This window comes from Pristiophorus japonicus, chromosome 15 (assembly GCF_044704955.1).
Source record: "Pristiophorus japonicus isolate sPriJap1 chromosome 15, sPriJap1.hap1, whole genome shotgun sequence".
Taxonomy (NCBI): Eukaryota; Metazoa; Chordata; class Chondrichthyes; family Pristiophoridae; genus Pristiophorus; species Pristiophorus japonicus.
Genome location: NC_091991.1, coordinates 114,243,334 through 114,268,198, shown reverse-complemented (window position 1 = coordinate 114,268,198; position 24,865 = coordinate 114,243,334). Strand labels below are relative to the sequence as shown.

The following is a 24,865-nucleotide window of genomic DNA, read 5'->3' as shown; positions in this document are numbered from 1 at the left end:
CAGCCAGGGGGAAACATCCTCCCCGCATCCAGTCTATCCAACCCAGTCAGAATTTTATACGTTTCAATGAGATCCCCTCTCATTCTTCTAAACTCGAGTAAATACAGGCCTAGACCACCCAATCTCTCCTCATACGACAGTCCTGCCATCCCAGGAATCAGTCTGGTGAATCTTCGCTTCACTCCCTCTATGACAAGTATATCCTTTCTTAGATAAGGAGACCAAAACTGCACACAATACTCCAGGTGTGGTCTCACCAAGGCCCTGTATAACTGTAGTAAGACCTCCTTGCTCCTGTACTCAAATCCTCTTGCAATGAAGGCCAACATATCATTTGCCTTCCTAACTGCTTGCTGCACCTGCATTCTAAAAAAGGGAGGGAGAACAGCCAGTTGTCGTGGTACACGTTGGTACCAATGACATAGGTAAAAAAAGGGATGAGTTCCTACGAAATGAATTTAAGGAGCTAGGAGCTAAATTAAAAAGTAGGACCTCAAAAGTAGTAATCTCGGGATTGCTACCAGTGCCACGTGCTAGTCAGAGTAGGAATCGCAGGATAGCTCAGATGAATACGTGGCTTGAGCAATGGTGCAGCAGGGAGGGATTCAAATTCCTGGGGCATTGGAACCGGTTCTGGGGGAGGTGGGACCAGTACAATCCGGACGGTCTGCACCTGGGCAGAATCGGAACCAATGTCCTCGGGGGAGTGTTTGCTAGTGCTGTTGGGGAGGAGTTAAACTAATATGGCAGGGGGATGGGAACCAATGCAGGGAGATAGAGGGAAACAAAAAGGAGGCAAAAACAAAAGACAGAAAGGAGATGAGGAAAAGTGGAGGGCAGAGAAACCCAAGGCAAAGAACAAAAAGGGCCATTGTACAGCAAAATTCTAAAAGGACAGAGGGTGTTAAAAAAACAAGCCTAAAGGCTTTGTGTCTTAATGCAAGGAGTATCCGCAATAAGGTGGATGAATTAACTGTGCAAATAGATGTTAACAAATATGATGTGATTGGGATTACGGAGACGTGGCTCCAGGATGATCAGGGCTGGGAACTCAATATCCAGGGGTATTCAACATTCAGGAAGGATAGAATAAAAGGAAAAGGAGGTGGGGTAGCATTGCTGGTTAAGGAGGAGATTAAGGCAATAGTTAGGAAGGACATTAGCTTGGATGATGTGGAATCTATATGGGTAGAGCTGCAGAACACCAAAGGGCAAAAAACGTTAGTGGGAGTTGTGTACAGACCTCCAAACAGTAGTAGTGATGTTGGGGAGGGCATCAAACATGAAATTAGGGGTGCGTGCAATAAAGGTGCAGCAGTTATAATGGGTGACTTTAATATGCACATAGATTGGGCTAACCAAACTGGAAGCAATACGGTGGAGGAGGATTTTCTGGAGTGCATAAGGGATGGTTTTTTAGACCAATATGTCGAGGAACCAACTAGGGGGGAGGCCATCTTAGACTGGGTGTTATGTAATGAGAGAGGATTAATTAACAATCTCGTTGTGCGAGGCCTCTTGGGGAAGAGTGACCATAATATGGTGGAATTCTGCATTGGGATGGAGAATGAAACAGTTAATTCAGAGACCATGGTCCAGAACTTAAAGAAGGCTAACTTTGAAGGTATGAGGCGTGAATTGGCTGGGATGGATTGGCAAATGATACTTAAGGGGTTGACTGTGGATGGGCAATGGCAGACATTTAGAGACCGCATGGATGAACTACAACAATTGTACATTCCTGTCTGGCATAAAAATAAAAAAGGGAAGGTGGCTCAACCGTGGCTATCAAGGGAAATCAGGGATAGTATTAAAGCCAAGGAAGTGGCATACAAATTGGCCAGAAATAGCAGCGAACCTGGGAACTGGGAGAAATTTAGAACTCAGCAGAGGAGGACAAAGGGTTTGATTAGGGCAGGGAAAATGGAGTATGAGAAGAAGCTTGCAGGGAACATTAAGACGGATTGCAAAAGTTTCTATAGATATGTAAAGAGAAAAAGGTTAGTAAAGACAAACGTAGGTCCCCTGCAGTCAGAATCAGGGGAAGTCATAACGGGGAACAAAGAAATGGCGGACCAATTGAACAAGTACTTTGGTTCGGTATTCACGAAGGAGGACACGAACAACCTTCCGGTTATAAAAGGGGTCGGGGGGTCTAGTAAGGAGGAGGAACTGAGGGAAATCCTTATTAGCCGGGAAATTGTGTTGGGGAAATTGATGGGATTGAAGGCCGATAAATCCCCAGGGCCTGATGGACTGCATCCCAGAGTACTTAAGGAAGTGGCCTTGGAAATAGTGGATGCGTTGACAGTCATTTTCCAACATTCCATTGACTCTGGATCAGTTCCTATGGAGTGGAGGGTAGCCAATGTAACCCCACTTTTTAAAAAAGGAGGGAGAGAGAAAACAGGGAATTATAGACCGGTCAGCCTGACATCAGTAGTGGGTAAAATGATGGAATCAATTATTAAGGATGTCATAGCAGTGCATTTGGAGAGAGGTGACATGATAGGTCCAAGTCAGCATGGATTTGTGAAAGGGAAATCATGCTTGACAAATCTTCTGGAATTTTTTGAGGATGTTTCCAGTAGAGTGGATAAGGGAGAACCAGTTGATGTGGTATATTTGGACTTTCAGAAGGCGTTCGACAAGGTCCCACACAAGAGATTGATGTGCAAAGTTAGAGCACATGGGATTGGGGGTAGTGTACTGACATGGATTGAGAACTGGTTGTCAGACAGGAAGCAAAGAGTAGGAGTAAATGGGTACTTTTCAGAATGGCAGGCAGTGACAAGTGGGGTACCGCAAGGTTCTGTGCTGGGGCCCCAGCTGTTTACACTGTACATTAATGATTTAGATGAGGGGATTAAATGTAGTATCTCCAAATTTGCGGATGACACTAAGTTGGGTGGCAGTGTGAGCTGCGAGGAGGATGCTGTGAGGCTGCAGAGCGACTTGGATAGGTTAGGTGAGTGGGCAAATGCATGGCAGATGAAGTATAATGTGGATAAATGTGAGGTTATCCACTTTGGTGGTAAAAACAGAGAGACAGACTATTATCTGAATGGTGACAGATTAGGAAAAGGGGAGGTGCAAAGAGACCTGGGTGTCATGGTACATCAGTCATTGAAGATTGGCATGCAGGTGCAGCAGGCGGTTAAGAAAGCAAATGGCATGTTGGCCTTCATAGCAAGGGGATTTGAGTACAGGGGCAGGGAGGTGTTGCTACAGTTGTACAGGGCATTGGTGAGGCCACACCTGGAGTATTGTGTACAGTTTTGGTCTCCTAACCTGAGGAAGGACATTCTTGCTATTGAGGGAGTGCAGCGAAGGTTCACCAGACTGATTCCCGGGATGGCGGGACTGACCTATCAAGAAAGACTGGATCAACTGGGCTTGTATTCACTGGAGTTCAGAAGAATGAGAGGGGACCTCATAGAAACGTTTAAAATTCTGACGGGGTTAGACAGGTTAGATGCAGGAAGAATGTTCCCAATGTTGGGGAAGTCCAGAACCAGAGGTCACAGTCTAAGGATAAGGGGTAAGCCATTTAGGACCAAGATGCGGAGGAACTTCTTCACCCAGAGAGTGGTGAACCTGTGGAATTCTCTACCACAGAAAGTTGTTGAGGCCAATTCACTAAGTATATTCAAAAAGGAGTTAGATGAGGTCCTTACTACTAGGGGGATCAAGGGGTATGGCGAGAAAGCAGGAATGGGGTACTGAAGTTGAATGTTCAGCCATGAACTCATTGAATGGCGGTGCAGGCTAGAAGGGCCGAATGGCCTACTCCTGCACCTATTTTCTATGTTTCTATGTTTGCTTTCAATGACTGGTGTACAAGGACACCCAGGTCCCTCTGTACATCAACACTTCCCAAGCCATCACCATTTAAATAATACTTTGTCCTTTATGTTTTTCCTACCAAAGTGGATAACTTCACATTTATCCACGTTCTACGGCATCTGCAATGTGCTTGCCCACTCACTCAACCTGTCTAAATCGCCTTGCAGCATCTTTGCATCCTCCTCACAATTCACAATCCCACCTAGTTTTGTGTCGGCAGCAAACTTGGAAATATTACATTTGGTTCCCTCATCCAAATCATTTATATATATATTGTGAATAGCTGGGGCCCAAGCACTGATCCCTGTGGTACCCCACTAGTCACTGCCCGCCACCCCGAAAAAGACCCGTTTATTCCTACTCCCTGTTTCCTGTCAGTTAACCAATTTTCAATCCATGCCAATACATTACCCCCAATCCTATGTGCTTTAATTTTGCACACTAATCTCTTATGTGGGACTTTATCAAAGGCCTTCTGAAAATCCAAATACGTTACATCCCACTGGTTCTCCCTTATCTATTCTATCAGTTACATCCTCCAAAAACTCCAGTAGGTTTGTCAAACATAATTTTCTTTCAGAAATCCATGTTGACTTTGTCTAATCCCATTGATATTATCTAAGTGTGCTGTTATCACATTCTTTATAATAGACTCCAGCATTTTCCCTACTACTGTTGTCAGGCAAACCGGTCTGAAGTTCCCTGTTTTTTCTCTCTTCCTCCATTTTTAAATAGTGGGGTTACATTTGCCACCCTCCAATCTGCAGGAACTGTTCCATAATCTATAGAATTTTGGAAGATGACAACCAATGCATTCACTATTTCCATGGCTACCTCTTTCAGTACTCTGGGATGCAGATCATCAGGCCCTGGGGATTTATCTGCCTTCAGTCCCATTAGTTTCTCCAGCACTATTTTCTTACTAATTATCATTTCCTTTAATTCCTCTTGCTCACTACACCCTTGGTTCCGAGCATTTCTGGGACGTTATTTTTGTCCTCTTCCGTGAAAATAGAACTAAAGTATTTATTTAATTGTTGTGCCATTTCCTTTTTCCCCATTACAAATTCTCCTGTTTCTGACTGTAAAAGACCTACATTTGTCTTCACTAATCTTTTTCTTTTTACATACTTGTAGAAACTTTTGCAGTCGGTTTTTATGTTCCTTGCAAGTTTACTCTCATACTCTATTTTTTCGCTCTTGATCAATCTCTTGGTCCTTTTTTGCTGAATTCTAAACTGCTCCCAATCTTCAGGCAACTTTGTATAACTCCTCTTTGGATCTAATACTATCCTTAATTTCTTTTGTTAGCCATGGTTGGGCCACTTTTCCTTTTGTGTTTTTACGCCACAAAGGAATGTATAACTGTTGCATTTCATGCATTCGTTCCTTAAATATTAGCCATTGCCTGGCCACCGTCATGCCTTTTAATGAATCTTCCCAATCCGTCATAGCCAATTCATTCCTCATACCTTCGTAGTTTCCTTTGTTTAGATTTAGGACCCTAGTTTCGGATCGGACGACTTCACTTTCCATTTTAATAAGAAATTCATTCATGTTATGGTCACTCTTCCCTAAAGGACCCCACACAAACAAGACTGTTAATTAACTCCTTCTCATTACACAATACCCAATCTAGGATAGCCTGTTCCTTAGTAGGCTCCTCAACAAACTGGTCTAAAAAAGCATCTCGTACACACTCCAGGAATTCATCTGCCACAGTATTATTACTAATTTGGTTTGGCCAGTCTATATGTAGATTAAAGTCACCTACGAATACTGTCATACCCTTGCTATATGTATCTCTAATTTCCTGTTTGATGCCGTCCCCTACACTACCACTTTGGAGGCCTATAGACAACTCCCACCAATATTGTCTGCCCCTTGGTGCTCCTTAGCTCCACCCAGACTGATTCTACATCTTGATTTTCTGAGCCAATATCCTTTCTCACTATTGCTCTGATGTCATCCTTTACTAACAACGCCACACCAGCCCCTCTTCTATTTTGCCTGTCCTTCCTAAATATCGACTATCCTTGGACATTCAGTTCCCAGCCTTGGTCACCCTGCAACCATGTCTCCGTAATTGCAACTATATTATATCCATTTACATCTATTTGCACTGTTAATTCATCTACCTTATTACAGATGCTTCGTGCATTCAGATACACTGCTTTTAAATTTGTCTTTTTAACATTATTAGACATCTTAACATTATTTTGTACTATAGCCCTATTTGTCTTATCACTATTTTTTCTTACCTGGACCCTATTTGTTCGTGCACTCTTTTGTTTGTATGCTCTGTCCCTTCCTGACAAAATCTGGTTATCCTTACCACAATCACTTTCCTACATTGCTTCCTTTTCTTTTCTCTAGCATTCTAGATTGCTCTCTACAGCGACGCCCTGCCCCCACCCCTCTTATTTAGTTTAAAGCCCTATCTACCTCCCTATTTAGTCGGTTCGCTAGAACTCTGGTCCCAGCATAGTTCAGGTGTAGTCTGTTCTGAATTGCTATACACAAACCAGATCGTTTCCTCACAAAGTAACAAAGATACAATCAAATACTTAACATACAGATAAATGTAGACTCAAATGGCATTATCCTGAAATCATGACTAACTGCCTTCTGAATTATCATGCACAAACCAGATCGTTTCCTCACACAGTAACAAAGGTCCATTCAAATAGTTAACATATAGATAAATGACCAGCCATTTATTATCCTAAAGTCAAGTCTCACTGCCATAAATGGACTGCACCATGAAGTACTGTAAACACACAGGTGATCAGATAGACACATTCCAATGGCTAAATGGCTCTATATCGTCTAGCAGCCTGTTTCGATCCTAACATCCTGTTTTAATCCAAACTTCAATCTTCAACTTTTAACCGTTTCGATATCTCCAGACTGCGCTCAACAAAGTGTTTCAGAAATGTGGGATTGTGCTCCCACGCTAACCACTATCACTACATGGCCATTGTGAGTTTACCATCTGTGTTCAAAAGGCAGATGTCATTTGTTTGCGATGGGCACTTGAGTGTTGATATAACGTGTCCTTTTTTAACAAGTTATACAATAACAATGCATAGGTCCAAGAATTTGGTCTTGTTTATGCGATAGGTACTTGATATTTAGCCATTCAGCTAGATTAACTGCTGTGTCTACATATGTCCATTGTTCGATCACCAAGGTGCAGATGCCATTTATTTATGCAATGGACAATCCCGATTAGGCAATGCTGTTGACTGCTATTTTAACAATTGTCGTATTTTTAAAGAAATTATAAGGCAGAATTCCTTCACAGTCTCTCACTCTCAGTTTGTGTCTCTCCCCATCTTACTCGGTCTATCTCTCTCTCACTCACAAGAACATAAGAAATAGGAGCAGGTGTAGGCCATACAGCCCCTCAAGCCTGCTCCGCCATTTAATACGATCATGGCTGATCCGATCATGGACTCAGGTCCACTTCCCTGCCTGCTCCCCATAACCCCTTATTCCCTTATCGGTAAAGAAACTGTCTATCTCTGTCTTAAATTTATTCAATGACCCAACTTCCACAGCTCTCTGAGGCAGCGAATTCTACAGATTTACAACCCTCAGAGAAGAAATTCCTTCTAATCAGTTTTAAATTTCCTTATCAGTGGAAACATCCTCTCTGCATTCACCTTGTCAAGCCCCCTCATAATCTTATACGTTTCGATAAGATCACCTCTCATTCTTCTGAATTCCAATGAGTAGAGACCCAACCTACTCAACCTTTCCTCATAAGTCAACCCCCTCATCTCCGGAATCAACCTAGTGAACCTTCTCTGAACTGCCTCCAAAGCAAGTATATCCTTTCCTAAATATGGAAACCAAAACTGTACGCAGTATTCCAGGTGTGGCCTCACCAATGCCCTGTATAACTGTAGCAAGACTTCCCTGCTTTTATACTCCATCCCCTTTGTAATAAAAGCCAAGATTCCATTGGCAATCCTGATCACTTGTTGTACCTGCATACTAACGTTTTGTGTTTCATGCACAAGTACTCCCAGGTCCCGCTGTACTGCAGCACTTTGCAATTTTTCTCCATTTAAATAATAACTTACTCTTTGATTTTTTTTCTGCCAAAGTGCATAACATCACACTTTCCAACATAGAAACATAGAAAATAGGTGCAGCAGTAGGCCATTCGGCCCTTCGAGCCTGCACCACCATTCAATAAGATCATGTCTGATCATTCCCTCAGTACCCCTTTCCTGCTTTCTCTCCATACCTCTTGATCCCCTTAGCCGTAAGGGCCATATCTAACTCCCTCTTGAATATATCCAATGAACTGGCATCAACAACTCTCTGCGGCAGGGAATTCTACAGGTTAACAACTCTATGAGTGAAGAAGTTTCTCCTCATCTCAGTCCTAAATGGCCTACCCCTTATCCTAAGACTGTGTCCCCTGGTTCTGGACTTCCCCAACATCGGGAACAATCTACCCACATCTAACCTGTCCAGTCCCGTCAGAATCTTGTATGTTTCTATGAGATCCCCTCTCATCCTTCTAAACTCCAATGTATAAAGGCCCAGTTGATCCAGTCTCTACTCATATGTCAGTCCAGCCATCTCGGAAAACAGTCTGGAGAACCTTCGCTGCACTCCCTCAATAGCAAGAACTTCCTTCCTCAGATTAGGAGACCAAAACTGAACACAATATTCCAGGTGAGGCCTCACCATGGCCCTGTACAACTGCAGTAAGACCTCCCTGCTCCTATATTCAAATCCCCTAGCTATGAAGGCCAACATACCATTTGCCTTCTTTACCGCCTGTATGCCAACTTTCAATAACTGATGAACCATGACACCCAGGTCTTGTTGCACCTCCCCTTTTCCTAATCTCCCACCATTCAGATAATCTGCCTTCGTATTTTTGCCCCCAAAGTGGATAACTTCACATTTATCCACATTATACTGCATCTGTCATGCATTTGCCCACTCACCTAACCTGTCCAAGTCACCCTGCAGCCTCTTAACGTCCCCCTCACAGCTCACACCGCCACCCAGTTTAGTGTCATCTGCAAACTTGGAGATATTACACTCAATTCCTTCATCCAAATCATTAATGTATATTGTAAAGAGCTGGGGTCCCAGCACTGAGCCCTGCAGCACTCCACTAATCACTGCCTGCCATTCTGAAAAGGACCCGTTTATCTCGACTCTCCGCTTCCTGTCTGCCAACCAGTTCTCTATCCACGTCAGTATATTACCCCCAATACCATGTGCTTTGATTTTGCATACCAATCTCTTGTGTGGGACTTTGTCAAAAACCTTTTGAAAGTCCAAATACACCACACCCACTGGTCTCCCTTGTCCACTCTACTAGTTACATCTTCAAAAAATTCCAGAAGATTTGTCAAGCATGGTTTCCCCTTCATAAATCCATGCTGACTTGGTCCGATCCTGTCACTGCTTTCCAAATGCGCTGCTATTTCATCCTTAATAATTGATTCCAACATTTTCCCCACCACTGATGTCAGGCTAACCGGTCTATAATTACCTGCTTTCTCTCTCCCTCATTTTTTAAAAAGTGGTGTTACATTAGCTACCCTCCAGTCCATAGGACCTGATCCAGCGTCGATAGACGACTGTTGGGAATTGATCACCAATGCATCCATTTCTAGGGCCACTTCCTTAAGTACTCTGGGATGCAGACTATCAGGCCCCGGGGATTTATCAGCCTTCAATCCCATCAATTTCCCTAACACAATTTCCCGCTTAATAAGGATATCCTTCAGTTCCTCCTCCTCACTAGATCCTCGGTCCCCTAGTACTTCCGGAAGGTTATTTGTGTCTTCCTTCGTGAAGACAGAACCAAAGTATTTGTTCAATTGGTCTGCCATTTCTTTGTACCCCATTATAGATTCACCTGAATCTGACTGCAAGGGACCTACATTTGTCTTCACTAATCTTTTTCTCTTCACACATCTATAGAAGCTTTTGCAGTCAGTTTTTATGTTCCCGGCAAGCTTTTTCTCGTACTCTATTTTCCCCCTCTTAATTACACCCTTTGTCCTCCTCTGCTGAATTCTAAATTCTCCCAGTCCTCAGGTTTGTTGCTGTTTCTGGCCAATTTATATGCCTCTTCCTTGGATGTAACACTATCCTTAATTTCCCTTGTTAGCCACAGTTGAGCCACCTTCCCCGTTTTATTTTTACTTCAGACAGGGATGTACAATTAGTGAAGTTCATCCATGTGATCTTTAAATGTTTGCCATTGCCTAGCCACCGTCAACCCTTTAAGTATACTTTGCCAGTCTATTCTAGCCAATTCACGCCTCAAACCATCGAAGTTACCTTTCCTTAAGTTTAGGACCCTAGTTTCTGAATTAACTGTCACTCTCCATCTTAATAAAGAATTCTACCATGGTTGGTCACTCTTCCCCAAGGGGTCTCGCACAACAAGATTGCTAATTCGTCCTTTCTCATTACACATCACCCAGTCTAGGATGGCCAGCTCCCTGGTTGGTTCCTCGACATATTGGTCTAGAAAACCATCCCTAATACACTCCAGGAAATCCTCCTCCACCGCATTGCTACCAGTTTGGTTAGCCCAATCAATATGTAGATTAAAGTCACCTATGATAACTGCTGTACCTTTATTGCACACATCCCTAATTTCTTGTTTGATGCTGTCCCCAACCTTACTACTACTGTTTGGTGGTCTGTACACAACTCCCACTAGCGTTTTCTGCCCCTTGGTATTCCGCAGCTCCACCCATACCAATTCTACATCATCCAAGCTGATGTCCTTTCTTACTATTGCATTAATTTCCTCTTTAACCAGCAATGCCACCCCGCCTCCTTTTCCTTTCTGTCTATCCTTCCTAAATGTTGAATACCCCTGGATGTTGAGTTCCCAGCCTTAGTCACCCTGGAGCCAAGTCTCCGTGATGCCAATTACATCATACCCGTTAACTGCTATCCGCGCAGTTAATTCGTCCACCTTATTCCGAATACTCCTCGCATTGAGGCACAGAGCCTTCAGGCTTGCCTTTTTAACACACTTTGCCCCTTTAGAATTTTGCTGCAATGTGGCCCTTTTTGCTTTTTGCCTTAGGTTTCTCTGCCCTCCACTTTTACTTTTCTTCTTTCTATCTTTTGCTTCTGCCCCCATTCTAGTTCCCTCTGTCTCCCTGCATAGGTTCCCATCCCCTGCCATATTAGTTTAACTCCTCCCCAACAGCAGTAACAAACACTCCCCCTAGGACATTGGTTCCAGTCCTGCCCAGGTGCAGACCGTCCGGATTGTACTGGTCCCACCTCCCCCAGAACCGGCTCCAATGTCCCAGGAATTTGAATCCTCCCCTACTGCACCACTCCTCAAGCCACGTATTCATCTGAGCTATCCTGCGATTCCTACTCTGACTAGCACGTGGCACTGGTAGCAATCCTGAGATTACTACTTTTGAGGTTCTACTTTTTAATTTAGCTCCTCGCTCCCTAAATTCGTCTTGTAGGACCTCATCCTGTTTTTTTACCTATAACATTGTTCTCCATCTGCCAAATTTTTGCCCACTCACTTAGCTTGTCTATGTCCTTTTGCAGGTTTTTTGTGTCCTCCTCACACATTGCTTTTCCTCCCATCTTTGTATTGTCAGCAAACTTGGCTACATTATACTCGGTCCCTTCCTCCAAGTCGTTAATATAGATTGTAATTAGTTGGGGTCCCAGCACTGATCCCTGTGGCACCCCACTTGTTACTGATTGCCAATCCGAGAATGAACCATTTATCCCGACTCTTTGTTTTCTGTTCGTTAGCCAATCCTCTATCCATGCTAATATATTACCCCCAACCCCGTGAACTTTTATCTTGTGCCGTAACCTTTTGTGTGGCACCTTGTCAAATGCCTTCTGGAAGTCCAAATACACCACATCCACTGGTTCCCCTTTATCCCACCCTGTTTGTTACATCATCAAAGAATTCCAGCAAATTTATCAAACATGACTTCCCCTTCATAAACCCATGCTGACTCTGCCTGACTGAATTATGCTTTTCCAAATGTCTTGCTACTGCTTTTTTAATAATGGACACTCAACATTTTTCCAACCACAGATGTTAGGCTAACTGGTCTATAGTTTCCTGCTTTTTGACTGCTCCTTTTTAGAATAGGGGCGTTACATTTGCAGTTTTCCAATCTGCTGGGACCTCCCCAGAATCCAGGGAATTTTGGTAAATCACAACCAATGCATCCACTATCCCTGCCCCTACTTCTCTTAAGACCCTAGGATGCAAGCCATCAGGTCCAGGGGGATTTATCTGCCTTTAGTCCTATTATCTTACTGAGTACCACCTCCAAAAGTAGTAATCTCGGGATTGCTACCAGTGCCATGTGCTAGTCAGAGTAGGAATCGCAGGATAGCACAGATGAATACGTGGCTTGAGCAATGGTGCAGCAGGGAGGGATTCAAATTCGTGGGGCATTGGAACAGGTTCTGGGGGAGATGGGACCAGTACAAACCGGACGGTCTGCACTTGGGCAGGAACGGAACCAATGTCCTAGGGGGAGTGTTTGCTAGTGCTGTTGGTGAGGAGTTAAACTAATATGGCAGGGGGATGGGAACCAATACAGGGAGACAGAGGGAAACAAAAAGGAGACAAAAACAAAAGACAGAAAAGAGATGAGTAAAAGTGGAGGGCAGAGAAACCAAAGGCAAGAAACAAAAAGGGCTGCAGGAGGGGTAAAAATTAAAAATCATGGTTTAAAAACTAGGATGAAAACACTCTACCTAAATGCAAGCAGCATTAGAAATAAAGTAAATGAGTTGACGGCACAAATCATTACAAATGGGTATGATTTGGTGGCCATTACAGAGACATGGTTGCAAGGTGGCCAGGACTGGGAATTAAACGTACAGGGGTATCTGACGATTCGGAAAGATAGGCAGGAAGGGAAGGGAGGTGGGGTAGCTCTGTTAATAAAGGATGATATCAGGGCAGTTGTGAGGGATGATATTGGCTCCAATGAACAAAATGTTGAATCATTGTGGGTGGAGATTAGAGATAGTAAGGGGAAAAAGTCACTGGTCGGTGTAGTTTATAAGCCCCCAAATAATAACTTCATGGTGGGGCGGGCAATAATCAAGGGAATAATGGAGGCATGTGAAAAAGGAACGGCAGTAGTTATGGGGGATTTTAACCTACATATCGATTGGTCAAATCAAATCGCAGGGGGTAGCCTGGAGGAGGAATTCATAGAATGCATACGGGATTGTTTCTTAGAACAGTATGTAACAGAGCCTACAAGGGAGCAAGCCATTTTGAATCTGGTCCTGTGTAACGAGACAGGAAAAATAAACGATCTCCTCGTAAAAGATCCTCTCGGAATGAGTGATCACAATATGGTTGAATTTGTAATACAGATTGAGGATGAGGAAGTTGTGTCAGAAACGAGCGTACTATGCTTAAACAAAGGGGACTACAGTGGGATGAGGGCAGAATTGGCTAAAGTAGACTGGAAACTGTGGCACAATTGAGGAACAGTGGAGGACTTTTAAGGAGCTCTTTCATAATGCACAACAAAAATATATTCCAGTGAAAAAAATGGGCGGCAAGAGAAGAGATAACCAGCCGTGGATAACCAAGGAAATAAAGGAAAGTATCAAATCAAAGACCAATGCGTATAAGGTGGCCAAGGTTAGTGGGAAACTAGAGGATTGGGAAGATTTTAAGCAACAGCAAAGAATGACTAAAAAAGCAATAAAGAAAGGGAAGATAGATTACGAAGGTAAACTTGCGCAAAACATAAAAACAGATAGTAAAAGCTTTTACAGATATATAAAATGGAAAAGAGTGACTAAAGTAAATGTTGGTCCCTTAGAAGATGAAAAGGGGGATTTAATAATGGGAAATGTGGAAATGGCTGAGACCTTAAACAATTATTTTGCTTCCGTCTTCACAGTGGAAGACACAAAAACCATGCCAAAAATTGCTGGTCATAGGAATGTGGGAAGGGAGGACCTTGAGATGATCACTATCACTAGGGAGGTAGTGCTGGACAGACTAATGGGACTGAAGGTAGACAAGTCCCCTGGTCCTGATGAAATGCATCCCAGGGTATTAAAAGAGATGGCGGAAGTTATAGCAGATGCATTTGTTATAATCTACCAAAATTCTCTGGACTCTGGGGAGGTACCAGCGGATTGGAGAGCAGCTAATGTAACGTCTCTGTTTAAAAAAGGGGGCAGGCAAAAGGCAGGTAACTATAGGCCGGTTAGTTTAACATCTGTAGTGGGGAAAATGCTTGAAACTATCATTAAGGAAGAAATAGCGGGACATCTGGATAGGAATAGTGCAATCAAGCAGACACAGCATGGATTCATGAAAGGGAAATCATGTTTAACTAATTTACTGGAATTCTTTGAGGATATAACGAGCATGGTGGATAGAGGTGTACCGATGGATGTGGTGTATTTAGATTTCCAAAAGGCATTCGATAAGGTGCCACACAAAAGGTTACTGCAGAAGATAAAGGTACGCGGAGTCAGAGGAAATATATTAGCATGGATAGAGAATTGGCTGGCGAACAGAAAGCAGAGAGTCGGGATAAATGGGTCCTTTTCCGGTTGGAAATCAGTGGTTAGTGGTGTGCCACAGGGATCGGTGCTGGGACCACAACTGTTTACAATGTACATAGATGACCTAGAGGAGGGGACTGAGTGTAGTGCAACAAAATTTGCAGATGACACTAAGATTAGTGGGAAAGCGGGTTGTGTAGAGGAATCAGAGAGGCTGCAAGGAGATTTGGATAGGTTAAGCGAATGGGCTAAGGTTTTGCAGATGGAATACAATGTCGGAAAGTGTGAGGTCATCCACCTTGGGAAAAAAAACAGTAAAAGGGAATATTATTTGAATGGGGAGAAATTACAACATGCTGTGGTGCAGAGGGACCTGGGGGTCCTTGTGCATGAATCCCAAAAGGTTAGTTTGCAGGTGCAGCAGGTAATCAGGAAGGCAAATGGAATGTTGGCCTTCATTGCGAGAGGGATGGAGTACAAAAGCAGGGAGGTGTTGCTGCAACTGTATAAGGTATTGGTAAGGCTGCACCTGGAGTACTGCGTGCAGTTTTGGTCACCTTACTTAAGGAAGGATATACTAGCTTTGGAGGGGGTACAGAGACGATTCACTAGACTGATTCGAGAAATGAAGGGGTTACCTTATGATGATAGATTGAGTAGACTGGGGCTTTACTCCTTGGAGTTCAGAAGGATGAGGGGTGATCTTATAGAAACATTTAAAATCATGAAAGGGATAGACAAGATAGAGGCAGAGAGGTTGTTTCCATTGGTGGGGGAGACTAGAACTAGGGGGCACAGCCTCAAAATACGGAGGAGCCAATTTAAAACCGAGTTGAGAAGGAATTTCTTCTCCCAGAGGGTTGTGAATCTGTGGAATTCTCTGCCCAAGGAAGCAGTTGAGGCTGGCTCATTGAATGTTTTCAAGTCAAAGATAGATACATTTTTAAGCAATAAGGGAATTAAGGGTTACGGGGAGAGGGCGGGTAAGTGGAGCTGAGTCCACGACCAGATCAGCCATGATCTTATTGAATGGCGGAGCAGGCTCGAGGGGCTAGATGGCCTACTCCTGTTCCTAATTCTTATGTTCTTATGTTCTTATGTTCTTTGTGATTGTGTTAGTTCCTCCCCCCCATAGCTCCTCTCAGTCTGTCTCTCTCTCACTCTCAGTCTGTCTCTCTCTCAGTCTGTGTCTCTCTCTCCATCTTACTCAGTCTGTCTCTCTCTCTCACTCTGTCTGTGTGTGTGTGTGTGTCTCTCTCTGTCTGTTTTACTCTCAGTCTGACACTCCCTCTCACTGTCTGACACTCTCCCTCTCACTGTCTGACACTCTCCCTCTCTCAGTCTGACACTCTCCCCCTCTCAGTCTGACACTCTCCCCCTCTCAGTCTGACACTCTCCCCCTCTCAGTCTGACACTCTCCCCCTCTCAGTCTGACACTCTCCCCCTCTCAGTCTGACACTCTCCCCCTCACAGTCTGACACTCTCCCTCTCACAGTCTGACACTCTCCCTCTCACAGTCTGACACTCTCCCTCTCACAGTCTGACACTCTCCCTCTCACAGTCTGACACTCTCCCTCTCACAGTCTGACACTCTCCCTCTCACAGTCTGACACTCTCCCTCTCACAGTCTGACACTCTCCCTCTCACAGTCTGACACTCTCCCTCTCACAGTCTGACACTCTCCCTCTCACAGTCTGACACTCTCCCTCTCACAGTCTGACACTCTCCCTCTCACAGTCTGACACTCTCCCTCTCACAGTCTGACACTCTCCCTCTCACAGTCTGACACTCTCCCTCTCACAGTCTGACACTCTCCCTCTCACAGTCTGACACTCTCCCTCTCACAGTCTGACACTCTCCCTCTCACAGTCTGACACTCTCCCTCTCACAGTCTGACACTCTCCCTCTCACAGTCTGACACTCTCCCTCTCACAGTCTGACACTCTCCCCCTCTCAGTCTGACACTCTCCCCCTCTCAGTCTGACACTCTCCCCCTCTGTCTGACACTCTCCCTCTCACAGTCTGACACTCCCTCTCTCAGTCTGACACTCTCCCTCTCACAGTCTGACACTCCCTCTCTCAGTCTGACACTCTCCCCCTCTCAGTCTGACACTCTCCCCCTCTCAGTCTGACACTCTCCCCCTCTCAGTCTGACACTCTCCCCCTCTCAGTCTGACACTCTCCCCCTCTCAGTCTGACACTCTCCCCCTCTCAGTCTGACACTCTCCCCCTCTCAGTCTGACACTCTCCCCCTCTCAGTCTGACACTCTCCCTCTCACAGTCTGACACTCCCTCTCACAGTCTGACACTCTCCCTCTCACAGTCTGACACTCTCCCTCTCACAGTTTGCCTCTCTATCCCTCTCACTCAGTCTCTCTCTCCCTCTCTTTCAGTCTCTCTCCACCTCAGTCTCTCCCTTTCACTTAGTCTCTTTCTCTCCCTCATTCAGTCTGTCTCTCCCTCACTCAGTCTGTCCTTCACTGTTGCTGTCATCTGAGTGAGTCTTGCTCTGTGACTGCCTCGCTTTCACTCTCTCTTTCTCCCCTGACTTTCCTTTCTCTTTTCTCTCTCCTCTCACTAACTCACTGCTCCTCCGATCCTGACCTCCTGCCCATGCCGATTTTAGTCGCTCCACCATTGGCGGCCATACCTTCAGCTGCTGAGGACCTACGTTATGGAATTCCCTACCTAACCCCCTCCAACTCTCCCCTCCTTTATGACACTCCTTAAAACCTACCTCTTTGACCAAGCTTTTGGTCACCTGCCCTAATATCTCCTTATGTGGCTCGGTGTCGTTGTTTGGTAATTGCTCCTGTGAAGCGCCTTGGGATGTTTTACTACGAGAAAGATGTTGTATAAATACAAGATGTTGTTGTTATTATCCCCTTAAAGAAACGGTCACATCATGTGACCTGTTCCCACGTTCCTGTATCACAGACCGACCCCCAGTCACCTCTCCTGTTCCAGGTGGTTTCCCGTCATGTTTCACACCAGAGAACGATTTATTCAGAGTGTCCAGGACCCTCGATAGAAGGTCACAGTGAGATTGACCACAAAAGGTCGTGGAACTTTCGCCTCAAAAGGTTGTGGATGCTGGGGGTCAATTAAAATGTTCAACACTGAAACCACTAGATTTCTGTTGGGTAAGAGTATCGAGGGCTATAGAGCAAAAGCGGGTAAATTGAATTGAGGTGCAGATCAACCATGATCTAATAGCATGGAGGAACAGGCTCGAGGGGCTGAACGGCCTCCTCCTGTTCCTCTGTAACAGGCTTGAGAGGCTGAATGGCTTCCTCCTTTTCCTATGTTACAAAGCCCAACTTTAGGGACTGTAATGAATCAGTGGGACAGGTGTCACTGCGATGCTGCCATTTCCTCTCTCACATCTATTAGCTTCCAAAGGCGTGCATAAGTAAAACCAGTCAAGGAGTGCCAGGCGGGTTGCTATCAAGCAGCTGATAATATGAGCAGTGCCTCACCCTCTTCTCCCCTTGTAGCTGCTGAGTGCTATGGTGGCGAAGCTCGGGAACCTGGATGATCCCCTACCTCAGGATTCGTTTGAGGGTGTGGATGAGGATGAATGGGTGAGTGGCAGCAGTGCTGCACGGTTGTTACTGATCTAGCTTGTGACGGGGGGAGGGGAGGGCAGATGGTGGACAAGGTTCTCTGAGGTCTGGGAGAGGTCTCTACATTCCTCAGTGTGAGGGTGGAATGGTCTGTGTTTCTTTGTGTGGGGGGAAGGCTCTGTGTTTCTCAGTGTGTGGGGGGGAAGGGTCTGTGTTTCTCTGTGTGGAATGGTCTGTGTTTCTCAGTGTGTGGAATAGTCTGTGTTTCTCAGTGTGTGGAATGGTCTGTGTTTCTCAGTGTGTGGAATGGTCTGTGTTTCTCAGTGTGTGGAATGGTCTGTGTTTCTCAGTGTGTGGAATGGTCTGTGTTTCTCAGTGTGTGGAATGGTCTGTGTTTCTCAGTGTGTGGAATGGTCTGTGTTTCTCAGTGTGTGGAATGGTCTGTGTTTCTCAGTGTGTGGAATGGTCTGTGTTTCTCAGTGTGTGGAATGGTCTGTGTTTCTCAGTGTGTGGAAGGGTCTGTGTTTCTCAGTGTGTGGAATGGTCTGTGTTTCTCAGTGTGTGGAAGGGTCTGTGTTTCTCAGTGTGTGGAATGGTCTGTGTTTCTCAGTGTGGGGAATGGTCTATGTTTTGCAGTGTGGATGGAAGGGTCTGTGTTTCTCCGTGTGTGGGGGGAAAGCTCTGCGTTTCTCAGTGTGGACGGAATGGTTTGTGTTTCTCAGTGTGGAATGGTTTGTGTTTCTCAGTGTGTGGAATGGTCTGTGTTTCTCAGTGTGGGGGCAAGGGTCTGTGTTTCTCTGTGGATGGAAGGGTCTGTGTTTCTCAGTATGGGGGAAAGGGTCTGTGTTTCTCAGATGGCGCGCAGGACTCACCGCAAGGGTCTCTGGGCTCCACAGGGGGTGGGAGGATCTTTGGCCGTTGATTGATGTATCTGTGGGTCAGAGGTTGATACTTGGGGGGTGTAGTAGAGTGAGGGAATTGAAGGCAGTACTGCTCAATCCGATAGGGGAGGTCAAGTGGCATTGCCAACCTTGTGATCGCTGCTTATTAATGGTTTTGAGGATATAAATGTTCCCGATGGCTCTTCCTCAGTGCTGTGGGTTAAATGCTAACCTGTTGCTTTCCTGCTGTTTCAGGATGATTAGATTTCGGCCAAAGACACCTCGACAGTACTTCATCTCCTGACTGACCCTCCTATCAGCGGAGCCGCAGCTTCCTGTCTCATCAAGTGCCATTAATCACAAGTGCGTTACCGGGCAAGAGAGCCCCTCTCTCACCACTCGCTCACACTCAGAGCCCCTCGCTCACCACTCGCTCACACTCAGAGCCCCTCTCTCACCACTCGCTCACACTCAGAGCCCCTCTCTCACCACTCGCTCACACTCAGAGCCCCTCTCTCACCACTCGCTCACACTCAGAGCCCCTCTCTCACCACTCGCTCACACTCAGAGCCCCTCTCTCACCACTCGCTCATTCACAGAGCCCCTCTCACTCACTCTCTCACAGCCCCTCGCTAGCCCCTCGCTCACACTCCGAGCCCCTCGCTCACCCCTCGCTCACACTCAGCCCCTCCCTCACCCTCAGCCCCTCCCTCACCCCTCGCTCACACTCACAGCATCTCTCACCACTCGCTCACACTCGGAGCCCCTCTCTCACCCCTCGCTCACACTCGGAGCCCCTCGCTCACACTCGGAGCCCCTCGCTCACACTCGGAGCCCCTCGCTCACCCCTCGCTCACACTTGGAGCCCCTCGCTCACACTCGGAGCCCCTCGCTCACCCCTCGCTCACACTCTGAGCCCCTCGCTCACCCCTCGCTCACACTCGGAGCCCCTCGCTCACCCCTCGCTCACACTCGGAGCCCCTCGCTCACCCCTCGCTCACACTCGGAGCCCCTCGCTCACCCCTCACTCACACTCGGAGCCCCTCGCTCACCCCTCGCTCACGCTCGGAGCCCCTCGCTCACCCCTCGCTCACGCTCGGAGCCCCTCGCTCACCTCACGCTCGGAGCCCCTCGCTCACGCTCGGAGCCCCTCGCTCACGCTCGGAGCCCCTCGCTCACCCCTCGCTCACGCTCGGAGCCCCTCGCTCACTCTCGGAGCCCCTCGCTCACCCCTCGCTCACACTCGGAGCCCCTCGCTCACCCCTCGCTCACACTCGGAGCCCCTCGCTCACCCCTCGCTCACACTCGGAGCCCCTCGCTCACACACGGAGCCCCTCGCTCACCCCTCGCTCACACTCGGAGCCCCTCGCTCACACTCGGAGCCCCTCGCTCACACTCGGAGCCCCTCGCTCACACTCGGAGCCCCTCGCTCACCCCTCGCTCACACTCGGAGCCCCTCGCTCACACTCGGAGCCCCTCGCTCACCCCTCGCTCACACTCGGAGCCCCTCGCTCACAATCGGAGCCCCTCGCTCACACTCGGAGCCCCTCGCTCACACTCGGAGCCCCTCGCTCACACTCGGAGCCCCTCGCTCACACTCGGAGCCCCTCGCTCACCCCTCGCTCACACTCGGAGCCCCTCGCTCACACTCGGAGCCCCTCGCTCACCCCTCGCTCACACTCGGAGCCCCTCGCTCACAATCGGAGCCCCTCGCTCAGACTCTGAGCCCCTCGCTCACCCCTCGGAGCCCCTCGCTCACACTCGGAGCCCCTCGCTCACACTCGGAGCCCCTCGCTCACCCCTCGCTCACACTCGGAGCCCCTCGCTCACACTCGGAGCCCCTCGCTCACCCCTCGCTCACACTCGGAGCCCCTCGTTCACACTCGGAGCCCCTCGCTCACCCCTCGTTCACACTCGGAGCCCCTCGCTCACACTCGGAGCCCCTCGCTCACCCCTCGCTCACACTCGGAGCCCCTCGTTCACACTCGGAGCCCCTCGCTCACCCCTCGTTCACACTCGGAGCCCCTCGCTCACCCCTCGCTCACACTCTGAGCCCCTCGCTCACACTCTGAGCCCCTCGCTCACACTCGGAGCCCCTCGCTCACCCCTCGCTCACACTCGGAGCCCCTCGCTCACCCCTCGCTCACACTCGGAGCCCCTCGCTCACCCCTCGCTCACACTCGGAGCCCCTCGCTCACCCCTCGCTCACACTCGGAGCCCCTCGCTCACCCCTCGCTCACACTCGGAGCCCCTCGCTCACCCCTCGCTCACACTCGGAGCCCCTCGCTCACCCCTCGCTCACACTCGGAGCCCCTCGCTCACCCCTCGCTCACACTCGGAGCCCCTCGCTCACCCCTCGCTCACACTCGGAGCCCCTCGCTCACCCCTCGCTCACACTCGGAGCCCCTCGCTCACCCCTCGCTCACCCCTCGCTCACACTCGGAGCCCCTCGCTCACCCCTCGCTCACACTCACAGCATCTCCCCACAGCCGCTCCCTCCCAACACACACACAGCCTCTCCCCTCCCTCCCACACACACACACACAGCCTCTCCCCTCCCTCCCACACACACACACACAGCCTCTCCCCTCCCACACACACACACACACACACACACACACACTGCCTCACCCGCTCTCCCTCCTACCCCCTCGTACACCCTCCATGTGGATTTATGCCAGGGTCAATACTTTGCATTGTTGCCAGTTTCTTTACTAATGAGGAAGTCACTTTTATTAAAAAAATACTTCCAGCCAAAAAGTGAGAGTTGTCCTGTTTTCCGATTGTTGTTTGGGAGGATTGTGCACTTTACAGATTTAACCAAAGACTTGGGTTCCTGTGTAATCCTGAAAAACTGATCTACAGTTTGTGGTAAAAACAGAAAATGCTGGAAACACTCAGGTCAGGCAGCATCGGAGTAGAGAGAAACAGAGTTAACGTTTCAGGTTGACGACATTACATCAGAATTGGAAAAAGTTAGAGATGGAACAGGTTTTTAAGCCAGTGTAAGGGCAGGGAAAGTGGGGAGCGGAGGAAAGAACAAAAAGGAAGGTCTGTGATAGGTTGGAAGGCAGGAGCGGTTGTCAAACGGGATGATGGTGCGAGGCGAAAGGAGATGGTCATGGGACAACTTAAACAAAAGATCAGTCTAGATAGAGTGTGAATTATTTGCACAGTGTTTTTGACTCTGCGCATGCGGCCCATGTGGTATTGCGCTTGTGCACTCGATACAGCCATGCATGCGCAGCACCAAACGCTGCACCGGCTGCGGCCTGCAACACCACGTTTTCCTCAGCTCCATACGGAGAAAGTCGGGATCGAATGGGGTGGCGGGGGGGGGAGCGGAGGAGGAGGAGAGGGGATCGAAGGGGGAAGCCTTGGGGAGCGCGCAAATTTGGTTCTAATTGCCAATGGTGCAACGAGCGGGCGCGAGTTCCAGGCCAGGGGTGGGCCCAACCTCACACCAGAACATGCTGCTGATGATGTTTTAATTCCTATTTCTGTTAATGAGACGCCGCGCTGAGTTTGAGTGAGTGAGCATTAAAAGGAGCAACACTGCACAGAGCAGACTGAGAGTGAGGCAGTATTTCCATCAGCGCCAGAGGAAAGTTATATTGGGAGGGGGACACAGAAAATGTGCGCAACGACACAACTTTGACTGCCATCCTTGGTTGAATGGTGAACATCCGTGCATTTACCCCAAATACTGTAGCTCTGTGACAAGCGCTCGAAAGGACAGAGCATAACGATTCAAAGTGGCCCTTCGACCGTGCTGTTTTCCAGCCTCACTATCTTATGCAGCCATAACTGAAACCCAACAGGCGTTTGTAATCTCAGTCAGATCCGCAATATCAGTGGAGAGGGGATCGAAAGGGGTGGGATGGGGGGTGGAGGAGGAGCTCGAAGGTGGATGGGGGCAACGTCAGAAACTCGCAGGGAGGGGAGGGGAGCAGTTCAGGAGCTCGGGGGGGCTGGGGGCAGGGGGTGAAGATCAGAAACTCGCGGGGTGGGGAGAGGAGCAGTTCAGGAGCTTGGGGGTCGGGGGGGGGGGGGAAGGAAACAGTTCAGGAGCTTGGTGGGGGGGGGGGTGGGTGGGGACGGGGGAAGCATGTGATCCAGGTCTAAAGGAGGGGCTGGATGAGATCAAGAACGTGACCCAGATGGGAAGATGGATCACGTTCTCCCGCCCTCTGTTCGGCCTGGATCATGTTCTTCCACCCCCATCCCCTTTCCACTGGCACCTCGTTCTCCCTTTCACCTCCCCCCCACCCCCACCCAGACCAAAGCAGTTCAAGAAAGCAACTCACTACCACCCTTTCAAGGGCAACTAGGGATGGGCAATAAATAATTTTATAAAATGAGAGCGTATTCTGTGTTGGGCCTACAACATGCATAACCTTACATTTGTGTGTTATTTGCCAGACTCGACTATTCCAGTGTTCTCCTGACCAGCCTCCCATCTTCCACCCTCAATGTACTTGCGCTCATCTGAAACTCTGCAGTCTAACACGCAGCAACTCCCATTCACCCATCACTCCTGTGCTCGTTGACCTACATTGGCTATGGTCCACCAACGTTCCTGCTAAGCTGCATGGCCACTTGCTGGATTTTCAATGGGAGATTTTGCATATGTGCAGAATTTTAAATGGGCCTGTAGCTCATTAAAGGGATTGCGCACCCCCAAAAAATGAGGGGGAACTTTGTCTACCAACAGCTTCATTGAAAAAAAATTCTCATCCTCCTATTAAATTGCCTCCATGGCCTCACCACTTTCTATCTGAACTCGCCAGTTTGAGTGCTCCTAGCCCAGGAGAGTGAGCTGTGTCTGTCTCTGAAAGCAGTAGTGTTAGCACTGAGAGCTCTGGAGCTTGGTTGTCACAGTGAATGGATCAAATTACACATTGCAAATACCTTGATTACTCCAGCAGGCAGGATCAAATTGCACATTCCAGACAAACTGTTCGGTGCATCTTGTCGTCCAAGGGGACCAATCAGAAATTTGGTGTTGCAAATAGACACGACTGAAAATGTTACAGATGAGCAGGTTTTAAGCAAGTACGGAGCGAAGGAAAGAACAAAAGGTAAGTTCTGCGTAAGGGTGGAAGGCAGGAGTGATTAAATGGCAAAAGGGATGATGGTGCAAGGCAAAAGTGGGTGGTAATGGAACAAGTAAAGAAACAAAAGATGGTCGAGAGGTAAAAATGGGAATAGCAGAATCAGGATTTTTTTCCAATAATTTTCCCACCACTGAGGTTCGGCTGACTGGCCTCTAATTACTCGGTCTATCTCTTTCTCCCTTTTTAAAGAAAGGTACCACATTAGCAGTCCTCCAGTCCACTGGCACCACACCTGAAGCCAGAGAGGATTGGAAAATGATGGTGAAAGCCTCTGCTATTTCCTCTTTTGCTTCGCTTAACAGCCTGGAATACATTTCATCCGGGCCTGGGGACTTATCCACTTTCAAAGCTGTTAAGCTCCTTAACACCTCCTCTCATTATGTTTATTTCATCTAATATTTCACACTCCTCCTCAATAGCAGTGTGAAAACCGACGCAAAGTATTCATTGAGAACCATACCCACACCTTGCGCCTCCACAAACAAATTACCTTCATGGTCTCTAATAGGCCCTACCCTTCCTTTAGTTATCCTCTTGCTTTTAATATACTTATAAAACATCTTTGGGATTTCCTTGATTTTACTTACCAAGAATTTTTCATGTCTCTTTGCTTTCCTAATATCCCTTTTGATTTCACCCCTGGACTTTCTATACTCCTCTAGAGATTCTGCAGTATTTAGCCCTCGGTATCTGTCATAAGCCTCCCTTTTTTTTTCTTTATCCTACCCTATATGTCCCTAGACATCCAGGGGGCTCTAGATTTGTTAGTCCCACCCTTTTTCTTTCAGCGCACATAAGAACATAAGAATTGGAACAGGAGTAGGCCATCTAGCCCCTCGAGCCTGCTCCGCCATTCAATAAGATCATGGCTGATCTGGTCGCGGACTCAGCTCCACTTACCCGCCCT

At 47.5% G+C, this 24,865-nt stretch overlaps 1 protein-coding gene across 1 annotated transcript in view; it reads left to right on the top strand.

Annotated features, from left to right (window-relative positions):
* LOC139281589 (coronin-7-like) overlaps positions 1-19,185 on the top strand; it is a 55,866-nt gene extending 36,681 nt beyond the window's left edge. The window contains exons 20-21 of the mRNA XM_070901741.1: positions 17,892-17,978; positions 19,097-19,185. Of these exons, the coding sequence (XP_070757842.1) occupies positions 17,892-17,978; positions 19,097-19,105 (96 nt within the window). The 3' untranslated portion in view covers positions 19,106-19,185. The remainder of the gene's footprint in view (positions 1-17,891; positions 17,979-19,096) is intronic.
* The last annotated feature ends 5,680 nt before the right edge of the window (positions 19,186-24,865 follow it).